At 43.5% G+C, this 14,400-nt stretch overlaps 1 protein-coding gene across 1 annotated transcript in view; it reads right to left on the reverse strand.

The window, feature by feature from the left end:
* LOC120101877 (uncharacterized) overlaps nucleotides 1-12,256 on the reverse strand; it is a 51,251-nt gene extending 38,995 nt beyond the window's left edge. The window contains exon 1 of the mRNA XM_087655074.1: nucleotides 12,174-12,256. Coding sequence (XP_087511200.1) covers nucleotides 12,174-12,240 — 67 coding nt within the window. The 5' untranslated portion in view covers nucleotides 12,241-12,256. The remainder of the gene's footprint in view (nucleotides 1-12,173) is intronic.
* Between the last annotated feature and the right edge of the window lie 2,144 nt (nucleotides 12,257-14,400).

Genomic DNA, 14,400 nt, shown 5'->3' on the forward strand with positions numbered 1-14,400 from the left:
TCAGCCCAGTCTACCACATGCCCCCTCTATCAGCACAACAAACTCTGGTCCTTTCAGGAGGGTATGTGTTTGTTCCAAGAGTACAGACAAAGCAGTAGCCGCCTGTTTCCTGAGAATGTAAGGACACTCAGGACAGTGCACACATTACAGGTGTTTGTGCCCTTGGCCCCACCCTCAAAAAGATCTTTAACATTTCAAAATATCCTGTAAAATGTCAACAGGCCCATTTCCCCCCTTCAATGAGTAGTTCTTGGCTTTGTGATAAGGCTATAGCTGAAAGGTTAACAGTCTTTGATCAGAGGGAACAGAAATCATCATTTTTCATTGTCTGCATCTATACAAAGAAAAAGCAGAGAAGAGGAAAATGTCAGGAACAGCTGGCCCTGTTTACAGAGAACTTCAAGCTGGATGCCACACACATCTGTATAATTAAAACATTATGTCCTCAGGCATGCATGTCTGTATCCTTGGTCTGTCCAAACACCTGGGAAAGAGTAAAAAAATTAAAAAAAGAGCACACGGGTGTCCACAGACACTAGCTAGACACAGGAGGCATTCCAAAGTGCTTCTACCATGTTTCTGTGTTTCAGTCAACATTCATTAGTGATTCAAAGCTCTTCTTGAGTGAATTTGTTTTTCTGATTTAAGCCACTTCTGTTCCTCTGGAAGTTCCTCTTACTCTGAGGAAGGATGGAATGTGCCATGCATTGCTGCTGAGAGGGTAACATGGTAGGAACACTTTAGAAACCCCCAGAAGTTTCTTAAGACATTAAACATATATGTGCTCCGTTAGTCAGGAATGCCCCTCCTTGGTCTCTCAGACATGTTTCATTTGTAATAAAAACAAAGCAACTCAAGCATCTATTTTCAGGAGAAACACGTGGAATACGGAAAATTACCCAAGAACAATGAAAAGGGTGATGCTGGCCAATCACATATCACTTGTAACACTACTGAGCAGACAGCAACACAGCCATCTTCCATTGCATGACAAGCAGAAGTGCAGGGTCACTGGGGCAGTCCAGTCTGCTGAAAGGAATACAAGAAGAAACAGGGTGGGGAGAGAGGAGAAGGAAAGAAGAGAGAAGTAATACTAGAGAAAGGTGAGGACAGGTCATCTCCTATGATGCAGTCCAGTACGCAGTGGGCTATCAGTCAGGTGCAAAGGCACAGAGTCCTGAGCCATGCTGCAGCTAGAATGCACCTTGACAGCGTGTGTAACTGCAGTCTCTGTGCCTGGGATTATCTGATGGTAGGGACCAAGCAAGTTCTGAACCAAGTGAGGAACAGCCCAGCCCATCTCTCCACTCTCGGACTTCTAGTCTCGTGGCTGGGACAAACACTTGACAGAAGCAACTTACAGAGGAAGGCCTCACACTGACTCGAGTCTTAGAGGATAAAGTGCATCATGGTGAGGGAAGCCTAACAGAGTGGCTCGGTAAGGAACCACAGGAGTCAGCAGATGACATGTCTCACATTTTAGTGGATCAGGAGTTCTGCAGCTCCCATCTGCATCAGTGATGCCCTGTATAATGTGTGCTGAGAAGAAGGATGAGAAATGGCCAAGTACTCAGGGTGTGAGATGGAGAGAGGGAGGTCTTATGTCTTAAGGACCATAAATATACCTGGCTTCCAACCAAAACCTAAGTCTGACTGCCCAAGCACGAAACCAGCTGTGCACATGAGCACGAGGAACTGGGCGGTACAATTCCAATGTCAGAAAAGCCTATTCTATTTCAAGCAGTCAAACGGGGTTAGGGAGACCTCTGAGTACCGTTACTGCTGCACAAGCATAAGAGCCTGAGTTCACGTGTGCAGCAGCCATGTAAAGGCCGGATGTGGTGGTGCTCGGCTGTTAATCTAGCACTGGGTATGTGTTACCTGGCTTACAACCACCTGCACTCCAGTTCAAGGAGATCTGGCGCCCTCCTCTGGGACTGCATTCGAGTGATGCACTTATGTATGAGCAGCCAAAACAGACACAAAAGTGCAAATAAATACATATATTTTTTAAAGTAGAGAACAATTGAAGACACATGGTGTTGCCCTCTACCCATGACATGTATGCAGATGTCTTCAGAATTACTGAGCCACAGGATCTCAAAAGTTTACCAACATAACTACAGGTTCACAGAGTTGTAAGAAGCAACGTAAGAGGTTTCTTGTGCTTTGCTCAGTTTCCTCCAAAAGTCACATTATAGCAAGACATAGTCTATCATCACAATAAAAATACTGAAATTCACACAACCATACACTGGGTTTAGACTTCCGCTGTTTTACCTTCGTTCATTGGAGAATGTTTGCTCATCCATACTTTTGTCAAATGTGTCATGTGACCCCACCACAGTCCAGGCAAAGAACAGTTACATCACTATACTGGCCCCTTCTCCTCACCTCCGATTAACACACATACTTGTCTCTACCTTTCCTAGGACTCCATCCACTACCCACCTCAGACCCCAAATGACCACTAATTTGCTTTTTGCCTCCATAGTGAGGTAATTCCAACAAAGTCATACTTGTGGCATCGTACTGCTTGAAGTGTTTAACACTGTCTGAGTCCATTCACCCCAACTGTGAAGCCATCTCTCCCAATGGAGTGCACCAAGTGATTGTTACAGTTCATTCCATTGTCTGGGACATATGCGTTCATTCCAGTATCAGGCAATTTCAAATAAAGCTGTTAGGAAAATTCATGAATAAGAAGCCTGGTGAGGCAGAGAGCTACCATATAAAAGGAATCAGAGAATAAGAAGACACACAAACCATCTTCTTACTTCAACTTCCCCACTATGCCTGGTTCAAAACAAAATCACTATAGCTTTGTGCTTGTGAATGGAAAACTTGGTATTTATCTGTTCTTCCTTCCATTGAACTGAAAAACACCTACCCTCTTGCATGTCCTAGGGATATAACAGTAAATAAAGCAGACCAAAAAACCTGTTTGTGTATGAATCATATATTCAACTGGACTTAATGGATAGTATTCTGTAACTATACATTTCAAAAACTTGGTCAAAACCAAGCATCCTGACACATTCCTAGGCTACACAGCAAAACAAAACATGGGAGGAGGAATGTAGCTCAGTCAGTGAAGTGTTCCCTGTCTCCCTCTCTCCATCTCTGTCTGTCTCTGTCTCTGTCTCTGTGTCTTTCTGTCTCTCTGTCTTTCTGTCTCTCTGTCTTTGTCTCTCTATCTTTGTCTCTATCTTTCTGCCTCTCTAGCTCTCTCTTTCTCGTGTGTGTGTGTGTGTGTGTGTGTGTGTGTGTGTGTGTGTGTGTGTGCATGCGTGTATAGACTAGAGACTATAGGTCATCCATCATCAGAAGCTGTTCATGTTATACATGCACACACAAAACTTTAGAAAGTAGTTAAGGGTGTTGCTGTTAATTTCAGATATATGAAAAAAAATCTTAAGTTTTCTCAGGCAACAATATTCATGAGTTAGAGAAATGGAGGAGGAGGAAGAAAAGATCCTATTCATAACAGGAATCTATACTATACAATGCTTGGCAACAGCCCTGTGAGAAATGAAAATGAATAAGATTATGAAAATAAACCCAAAGTTAAAAGAATCACATAGATCACATTTGAATGGGAAATATCAATAATGTAAAAGAAAATTACATGTTATAAGATTTTTAAAATTATGCATATAGGGGCCGAGGGGTTAAATCTGTATTAGTGCAGTCCCTACAGAGAGGGCCTTAGATCCTCTGGACCTGGAGCTGTGGTGGTTGTAAGTGACCTGACCGGGGTGCTGGCAACTGATTTCCAGCATCTGCATGGCTGCTTATATCTGTAACTCCCGTGCCAGGGGATCGAACACCTTCCTGACCTCTGAAGGCGCAAAGCACCACATGATACACATCCATGCATGTAGGAAAAATATTTCTAGTGATTAAATAGTAAAAAATAAATCTAAAACAATATTTTAAAGCCCAAGGTAGGCCAGGCATAGTGGGGCAGGCCTCCAGTGGCAGCACTGTAAACCCTAAGGCGGAGGGTTGAGATTTCATGGCAGACTGAGCTACCCAGGAAGATCTTCTCTAAAAAATAAAAAATCAACGGCAGTGGGGAGGAATCCTAATAGCATTTAAAACTTTGAAAATTTTATTCTCAGCTGTACGTGGCAGAAACTTGCAGGCAAGTAGATCTCAAAAATAAAGCATAATTTTAGAAAGACAAGGTTGGGGCTGTGCATAGAGCTCAGAAGCATTTGGCTAGTAAGCGACTATGCTAGGTTCAATCCCTTGTTTATATTATATTCTCTTGGTTTTGTTGTACTAGATTATAAACTGAGAGCAAAGAAGAATATTTTACGTCCTTGTCTGTTAACACAAAGTACATGACTTGATAAACAAAAGATACTGACTTTTTAAAATAAGTCAATAAAGAAATTATCAGTCCTTTCATATACTACTTAAGATTAGGGCCAACAATGGGAATGACTTGGATAGATAGACAGACAGATCAATAGATAGATATTGTAATGATAATGAAAAATACAGCAAAGGAAACAGGAAAAAAGAGCATTGTGAGCAGGAACCAGGAGAAAATATACACAAGGAACTGAGACAAAGGCTTGACCAGGCAATTCATTAAAGAAGAAACTATCTTAGATAACCCCGTAGTAAGTGGAAGCATGTAAACTAAATATAATTACAAATAAATAATTATAATATAATTGTATAATAAATGTCTAAATCTTGTGGGTTTAGATCATGATAAAGTTGACAAGTGCTGACAAGGCCATTACACAATGGGTACTTTAGTACACTGCTGGTGGCCAGAACCAAAACAGCCACTTCAGGAGACAGTCGGGTATCACTTCATAACAATAAAGTGATAAACACTGTGCACAGCAGAAACCACTCTCCTGAGTATAATTTTGCCAAAGGAAGCATCAAACTTTTTGGTCTTGCAACCCTAGATGCTAAAACACTTGAAGACCTTCATGTGCTTTTTAAATATGGTTTCTGACTATTGATATTTATCATATGACAGGTTAAAATAGATTTTTAAGGCATAAGACAGAGTGCATCTTCCACTAGCCATCAAAGTACATTTTTTTAAAACTTTTGTTATAAAAGATTTTCAAATTAAACAACAAACAAACAACAACAAAACCAAAAATAAAATAAAAGTCATCATGCACTGAGACTGGCGAGACCTAACATCTACCCATCTGAGTGACTTGCTATACAGTTAGGACAGCCAAAGCTCACCAGAGTCCAGGGTAGGTCTGAGATGAGTGGAGCTGACACCAACCCACAAAGATGGCCCCTGACCTCAATTCTTCCAACACATCTGTACTAAGGCAGCAAGGAAAACAGAAAACCTTGGTGTTTGAGTATATTGAAATCAACAGAGGGAACTATTAAAAAAAAAAAAACAAAAACCAACAACAAAAACACATCTGCAAGCTGTCTGAAACCTTTATCCTTGCATTTCAGAGCAGAAGCAGGAGGGGCTTATAAGTTCAAGACTTGCCTGACATACACACAGAGATCTTGTCTCTGAAAAACTCTACCAAGGTCTAGGCTGTGTCTTGGCAGTAGTAGAGCACCTGCATGATATGTACAAGGCTCTCCTCCTTCCCAGCCCTAGAACCACACGCATTTAGAGATATCTCAAGAGTCATGAGATAGAGACATCTTTGTCGGTATCACTGGTGCTCCACCAGTAGAAATCTACTGCTTGGCACACACTGGACGCTCTCTGCAGTCGTCTTCAGGTTGCAAGGCAAGTGAGCAGGGTGCTGTACCTGCTGGGTAAAGGCAAGAGATTATGTGCCAAACATCTTACACCACACAGGACAGCACCCACGTTTCCCTTGCTTATAAGATATCTACTATCAATCAACCAACTTTCCTTTTCCTGTTATTGCCCCACCACTACTTCCTGGAACCCAGAACCGCGTATATGCTAGACAGGTTTCTCACACTATGCTACCCCAACCCACATACAAGTTCCAGGCTAAAATTCAAAGGCCTGGTGCTAAGGAACTGCTCTGCTGTCTGCATCTAGAAACAGGCAAACCTAAGTAACTTTTCTCTGTCATAAACAAGGGCCCCCAGGTTGCCCCAGCTCCTGATCTAGACTTCTGAAGACCGATGCTCTGCCAATTCCACTAAGGGAGCTGTCCCACTGGACATTATACTCTCTGTATGAAGCCTCACCATAGAGAAAATTCTAGAAAAATCTTTGGATCCACCTAGTTCACGCCCAACCCCAATGGAGAGGGAACGTGACAACCGACAATTGACAGACACATCATGGCCTCATTCAAAGTGCTAGAAATAAAGAGATGTGCAGGTCACCAAATACCTCTAATGGTCATTGCTACTCAAAGAACGAAAGGGACCAGCTTCATGCTAGAGGTATACAGTCACTGCCACTGGGAAGACTGGGGAGAACTTTAGGGGTGCAGCATTTCAGCAGGACCCTACAACTCCAGAGATTGTGCCTGTTGAGAAACTGGGGCTAAAGTTCATTGGACACTCCTCCACTTTCATGATGGAATATGTACCGTGACCTAGACTCTCCACCATCCAATGGGACTTACAATGTGTAGAGTTCAATGAAAGCAACACTGTGTGACTGTGAAGGCCACAAAGGGCAGATATGCAGATGTATGGAAAAGTGGAGTCAAGGTTTCATATACCAGCGGGTAGCCTCTAATTGGCTGTGTGGTTGAGGCTAGCCTTGAAGTCCTGGTTCTCCTGCCTCCACCTCCTGAGTGTTGAGATTACAGACATTCACCAGAAATCCAATGGTGATCTTATAATATACCTACTTTAGAACAACAAATCCTCAGTCACTGGACCTCTGAGAAGGCTACTGGGAGAGCTGAGTCTAGAATAAACAAAGGTTCAGGAGCCTCTGAGCCAGGCTTTCTGGGAACCCAAGAGCAGCAGAGGAACAACATTAAAAATGTACAAAGTGACAGTAGACATAAAGTTGGGAAAGCCAAACCATCAGGTAGGAAGCACAACTGGAGACAGGAAACTCAGTGTGTCTAGAAAGTCTACTCTCAGAACCCAGTGAAGATCCTGGCTTCAGGCCCCTCTGAGCAGCCTTTTTCTTGTCATCTCACACTGTGACCCTTTAACACCATTTCTCATGCTGTGGAGACCCCCAACCATAACTTTATTTTTGTTGCTACCCACAAATATCCATTCAAATGGCTTCTGTACACTTGATACAGGTACCTGGTGTCTGTCTTGTACTGAAAAATGAAGACGTGGCCTATACCACCAAAGGAGGGGCTGAAAACTTATCAAACGTCTCAAGAATGAGGCTCTAGACCCTGTGGAGGACTAGCTGACAAAATGGTGACCCCAGTACCACTGAGGGAAAGAAAATTCTCTCTGTCCTCATGATGCCCAATTCCCAGGACTGATGAAGGCACTCAAGGAGCTTGAAGCCAATCCCACACTCTTTCTGGGGCACATGTATAAAGCTTGATACCCCCAAATCAGTGCACAAGTTCCTGTTAGGAATCCAGCCTGTCCACTCAGTATAATTAGCACCGGGGTCATTGTGCTCTTACCCACAATTATGTACACCTTATTCTGGTTGGCTGTTTGCTGAGGGGAGTCTAGCCCCAAATTCAAGATCCTCCTGACTCAGCTCCTGGAGCACTGAGATTAAAAGGCATGTGTCACCATGTAGGGTATAATTAGGAAAGCATTTTTTTCTATTGGACATGATGTGGTATTTTCAATTCCTTTCCTTTCCGTAGGCTAGTGTGGACCTCATCACGTAATCTAGACTACTCTCAAACTTACAGCAATCCTTCTGCATCATCCCCAAATGCTGAGATTACAGACATAGGCCAACACATCCAGCTTACCTTTTAAAAAACTTACATTTATCTACTCATTCCTTTCTTTTTCTGAGACTGAAGATAGAACCTAGGGCCTTGCACATGCTAAATATATATTCTACCTGACGATGAGCGACATCTTCAGCCTTTGGGGATTATTTTAAATGAATATAGAGTTCACATAACACAAGTCACCCTTTCAATGTGTCTAATTCAATGATTTTTATGATACTTTAAGAACATACAGCATTACCTTTCTCTATTTCTAGAAGGTTTTTATTACTTCCCAAAGCCTTTGCCCTTTAAGCTGTCACTTGCCATCATTCCCTTCCCCCTTTTTGTTTGTATAGGTGTGAGATCTCTGACCATTTCATGTAGACAACACTGTCAGGATTTGCAAAGTGTATTTATTAAAATGTTGCTGGGAACATCGAAGAAGTAAGATTAATTTGTACTAATCTGAAAGGGGCCACTGGAAGGTAGGTCCTGTGCTGAGCACTTTAGACACATTTATTTAATCCTGATAACTGCCACACCAGGAGAAAAGGGCCGTCATCCCCATGGTATTACTGAAGAAACGAATAGTAATGTCCCCAAAAGGTTGCTAAAGCCTTTGGAGCTACATGTTGCTTACATAGGACCAACAGTCCTACTGTTACTGACCAGTTCTTTTATTTTGTTTTAAAACTTAACATATAAAGTAATGGGCTTGATTATGACATTTCATACTCCACTCATGCTCACTGTCCCCATTATCCACTACTTAGTCTCCCTTCTGATTTCACATCTGAGAAAAAGGTTCTATTTATCTTTTCCCTATTAACCTCCTCTTTTTCTTGCCACATTACTACTCCCTTACCTCTTCTCAACAGTCCTGCTTTATCTTCATGTCTTATGCATATAAATATATACATGGATCCACATATAGACTTAGCACATGAGGGGAAAAACTTGGGTATTTGTTTTTCGGGGTGACGTGTTTTACTTAACATGATCATATCCAGTTCTATCCATTTTCCAGCAAGGAATATAACTTTTTCTTTCACAGATGAATGATATCCATTGTGAGGCTGGTAAAATGGTTCAGTAGGTAGAGGCACTTGCCATCAAGCCTGATAACCTGAGTTTGATCCTTGGGACCTGTAGGGTGGAAGAAGACAATAAACTAAAGAAACTTGTCCTTTGACTTCCATGTGCACCCTGCAGTGTGACTAGACATATATACCCTAATAGTAAAATAATAATAAAAAGAATGATAATGATAATCATCTCAAAACTCCATTATGTACATGTATGTACCACATTGTCATTAGCTACCTGTCAACTTCTGGGAGTCTAGACTGGTTCCATACCCTGGCTATTGGGAATAATCACAAACATGGTGCACAGCTATCTTCATGGTCTGTTGACTTAAGGTCCTTTAGGTACATGCACAGGAGTGGTGAAGCTGAATCATATGGGAGTTCTATTCACAGGTTTTGAGGAACCGCATACTAATTTCCACAGTGGCTGCCCCAATCTTGAGTAAGCCGCCGCCACCCCATCCTCATCAACACCATTCTAAGCTCAAGCAATTTCAATTTGCATTTCCCCAAAGACCTAGGATATTGAACATTTCCTCAAATATTTATTAGCTATTTATAGTTTGTCCATTGAGAGCTGTCTATCTGATTGGATGGTCCTGACTATGGCAAGATAGAATTGCAAAGCAGTTTGAAAAAATTCACTATGTACATTGAGTGTCAGAGCAGATAACTGTGGCAACCTTCCCAGGTTGGTGCATGGCATACATGTGTGTGATGCACCTGTCCTCAGAAGATGTTTCAGAAGTGGTAGAACACATTAACATTAACTCCCCTTGGTCTCTATAGAGTGACGTTTTAATCACCCTTTCAACTTTTGAGAGCTAAAATGTGTTGCTACTTCCTAGCGCCTGGAGGGACATTGGAACCCTCCAGGAGTGCCAAGGTGCTTCTGGAACCTTTTGCATGCCTTCTAGAGTTGTTCAGGTACAACCCATTACTGAGGACCAGGAACAAGAATAAAGGGACACTGGCAGAGCTCCCTGGACCCTGCTACAGAAAAATTAGGTCCCTACCTTTAAAGCAAAGATACTTCTGGTTCAGTATTCTTAGGTCAAACGAAACAAAACAAAAAGGTCAGAGAGTGGCGTTCTTATCTGGTTGAACCCTGCCATTCTTTCTGACCTGTAGCCACAGTCCCCTTACTTGGAAGTGAGGATATCTAACCTAAAGAGTTGTAGTGTTGATTCAAAACAAGATGCATGTCAGACATGGTGGCACATAAGTGAAACTCCAAGTCTCAGGTGGGAGAGGCAAGAGAATCAGGAATCTAAGCCTAGGTCTCAGGAAGCAGAGGCAGGAGGATAAAGAGTTCAAGGCCAGCTTTGAACACATAGCAAATTTGAGACTCTATCTTTTAAAAAAAAGAAAGGAAGCAAACAAGGATGGAAGGCATACGATGGGCACAAAAACACCAGGGAGTAGTACTTGATCTAAGATGGACACATTCCTGGACCAGAGACATCTTTTGCGATTATTACTCATTATATGGACTGATTGAACGGGTTTAGAGAACTCATTTTCAAAAAGCCACAGAAGGTTAGAAGTGGGGCAGCCTCCAGGTCTAAATGAATTATGCCGCATGTTTTTAGATGGTGACTGTGGAGTCACAGAAGCCTGGGAGCAAACCCTAGCTGCCAATTATTCACTGTATGACTTCGCCTCTACCAGCTTCCCCATCTCTCTCACTTCAAAGCAGGAAAACCTAAGGGCATCCACAGTCTAGTTTCAAAACCTCCATGCTATAAGATGCAATTATCTACCATGCACAGGGCTTTGTGATTCAACTCAGCAAAGCAAAAACAATTGACATTTACAGTCTCAGGCATCTCCCGCAGTGTTTGGGACACAAAGCTCAAGGATAAGTTGAGCTACTGGATACTTTTCTCTACAAAAAGACACTAGACAATAAAAATTTTATCCCCAAAGGGAGACTAAAATCATGAGCCACTCTTTATCCCTGTGATTGTTTGCTTTCTTCCCTCCTTAGCAGTCCATGACATAGATCTGACATTTATGCTGGGTTTCTTCCTCTACCACATTGTCATCGCAGAGATACAAGTGTTGGCTGTCTTCACCCTCTGCAGCATCAGTTCTTAGAACCCAGAACCCAGACTGGCCATCTCTCTGTAGCTCACTGAAAGGTTCTTGTACCAACACCAACAGAATTGCCTTAAGAAAACCATTTCTGCATTCATTCATTCATTCATTTATCATAATGACCTGGGCAAGGAGTTCTCTTTCCCAGTGTTCCTTATATGTGACATAAACCTTGCTAGAAGTCAGTGCTAAGGCCAAGTTTGGTTTGCCTAAGCCTATGTTTCTCACTGGTTGGGTTTGCCTTCATTTTTAGAAAGCTCAAAGCATAATGCTGCTTTGAATCAACTACAATTGCAGTGTTTTCTTGAAGCCATTTTTCCCCTCCTGATGTGGAGACCGGACATAATAAATGAAAGAACACTCTGCTGGTCCATGCTTAAGATGCTATTCTGAATCACCGATTGTATTTATCATAAGAAGACACTACTCAGACTTGAATGTGCCTGCAAATTCCTGGGAATCTGATTACTATGCTAAATAGGTCATTGAATCTGACACAGTAACTCAGGAGCTACTGCATTTCTAACCTTAGACCCCAGGTGATGCCACTTAGGCCTGGTCTATAAATTGAGTTGCACAAGGTGAAAGAAACGTGTTCCCTTGATTCAGCACAATTTCTGTGTCCACCTCCTCCACAAAATATGACCAGAGTCTCTAGAAGTGTAGGGACAGACACCAAAAGCACGTAAGATGCTGTTAAGAAGTACAAGTCACCCCCACCCTAATTTCCCTTTGTCTCTCTACTAACCCTCCGAGTTCCCGATGAAAGTGGCCAGAGAGTCTCCTGGGAAGCTCTCCAGATGCTTTTGCTGCAGGTGGCCTCAAGGCCAATTTTCAAAATGACTGCTTTTTCCAAGGTTTTTCCCAAGGTACACTGCTGGGGACAGCTGTTATCACTAATACTTGGCTAGGATTTTAACATCCTAGTGTTTTCATACCAGCCCTAAGAAGGTCCCATCCCTCATCTTCAATTCAGAGTTGGTTCAGTTCCAGAAAATCTTAGACCCTCACCCCTAGGCCCAGAGCAGCCAGGTCTCCCTATTCCTACCCCGATGCCACACCTCAGGCCAGCCAGGTAGAGACAAAGTCGCTCATGAAAAGAGCGACCCCCAGGCACCAGGGCGGGGTCCCCGGGTGCCCCAGCCCTCACTCACCTTACCTGTCTGGACCAGGATGGCCAAGGAGAAAACGAGGTAAAGGAGGAGAGCAGTGAGCCTAGCCACCATGGCTGGGAGCAAGTACAGGGCCCCAGAGGAGGACAGCTATCCCAGGAGGGCCTGAGAGGTGGGTGGGGAGGAGGGGCTGGAGAGGAGGAGCCTATCACATCTGCAGGACCCCACCAACAGCTAGAACCACTTGAGCAGCTTGGCAGCAGTCTGGAGGTGGGACATGGGGGAGGGGCGGAGGCGGGGCTAACAGACACCCTTGGGTCGCCTGATCCGGATTGGGTGGTGTGTCTACTTGCTGCCCACAGAACCCTCCCCTTCCTGCGTCACAATGGGAATGTCAGAAGAGGCCTTCGAGTATCAGAAGCCAGGGGGTGAGAAACAGCAGTGGAGACTGTGCTCAGAAATGGCCACCTGTGAGACCACCACACCCTGGCCCAGAGCTTTCGACCTGGCCACACCTTCCTCCTCTACTTCAGTTCTCCCAGCTGCGAGGACCCCAGCACCTCAGCAGCGCTTGCTACTCCAGGTTGAAAGCTGCAACAGAATCCCTGCCTCAGACTAAAAGAACTGGTCTGTTTGTGTAGCTGCTGGGAACCAGGTGGAAGCTGAGGATCAGGGCAGGCAACAGGGAGGGTGAGCTCAGTCCAGAGTAAAAGCTGTAGGGAACAGTTCCTGATGCTTGAGTTAGGGATGGCCTTAGTGAAGGGAAAGTTCACAGCTGCTCAGTCTACTGAGACTAACAAATGCGCTACAGCCTTCCCCCCTGAATCAATCTCTCTCTCTCTCTCTCTCTCTCTCTCTCTCTCTCTCTCTCTCTCTCTCTCTCTCTCTCTGTGTGCAAGTGGAGTCCACCTCCCTGGCGGTGAGAATGCAGATACTCTCTGCTGTGACAACCAAAAACCTACTGCAGCCTGGAATTGAAAGCTCCCAATATGAACAGGGCTGCAGCCCGCTCTCAGGACACAGAAACACTGCTCAGGGTGGCAACATGGAACCTGTCTATACCATCATGCAGCATAAGCTGCCCTGGGGCCACTTCAGAGCACCTCTCCTATTCCTATGCCTATGGGGCCTATACAACACATATACATATGCACAGGCAGGCAGGCAGGCAGGCGTGCACAGACACACACACAAACACAGACACACACACACACACACACACACACACACACGCACACACGCACGCACACACACACACCCTAATGAAAACAATACTAAAAAGAAGAGAAATTTTCTGAGCCTTTAACAAAATCCTAATTCCCTGACTCAGCAAAGCAAATCCTATATGCTTAAAGGGGAAGTTAAAATTTATTGAGAAGGGTGCTCTCTACTCAGAAAATAAGGTTCAAACAGCATCTGTCTTCAAACTACACAACAGAGCTGCGGGGTAACTCAAGTCCATCCACTACCAGAAGCCTCGAATTTCCTACCTTGAGCTGGTACTAGAAGGTCTCAGCCCCATGTCAACAGCTGCCCAGAGTAAGCCCACAGCTGCTGGATAAACCTCCGGGAGAACAGTGTTTCCTCTGAACATAAATAATAACAATTACATGTTTCTATGGTTCACACAGCTCACCAAACATTCTTTCTTAAGGGCTAGGCTTTCCCACACATGAACTTGTACACATGAACACACATAAATATTTTTTTAAATAAAATTTAAAAGTATTTTTCTCCTCTAAGACTTAGTAGCTTCCAGTTGGACAATCTCCCCCTGAAAGTCTTTTTCATAACCATTCTAGCATTTAGATGTCAGCATTGACTACATTTGGCAGCTGATTAAATACCACAGATCATGTCCCTCCTGGGTTATGCTGTTACCCTCAGTTCCCAGTGACTGGTTCCATTTCAGGCCTTTCTGAGCTCTTAAACAGCCACACACAACCTGACACATTATCATCTACAAAGTTCACGCTTCAAGAACCATGACCGATTGCAAAAGAAAACTCTCTGAAGGTTTTACATCAGTTTACAGTTTTGTGCTGGGCCATAGCCCGCTCCTCAGGTTTCAGACAACTGTACATACAACCACTTTCCAATAACTGTGTGCTCTTCCTGGGCCAGGAAAATACAACCCCCAACAAAAGGCCACTCAAAAACCCATCTGTAACACTAAATCCCTTTGAGGAAATTTTTGATTCGTGCCTTTAAATCTCTTTAGATAGAAAAAACTCACACTGAATATTTTAGGAGATTGTTAGAAGAATTTGAAAG

The sequence above is a fragment of the Rattus norvegicus genome, chromosome 3 (genome assembly GCF_021556685.1).
Source record: "Rattus norvegicus strain SHRSP/BbbUtx chromosome 3, alternate assembly SHRSP_T2T, whole genome shotgun sequence".
Lineage (NCBI taxonomy): Eukaryota > Metazoa > Chordata > Mammalia > Rodentia > Muridae > Rattus > Rattus norvegicus.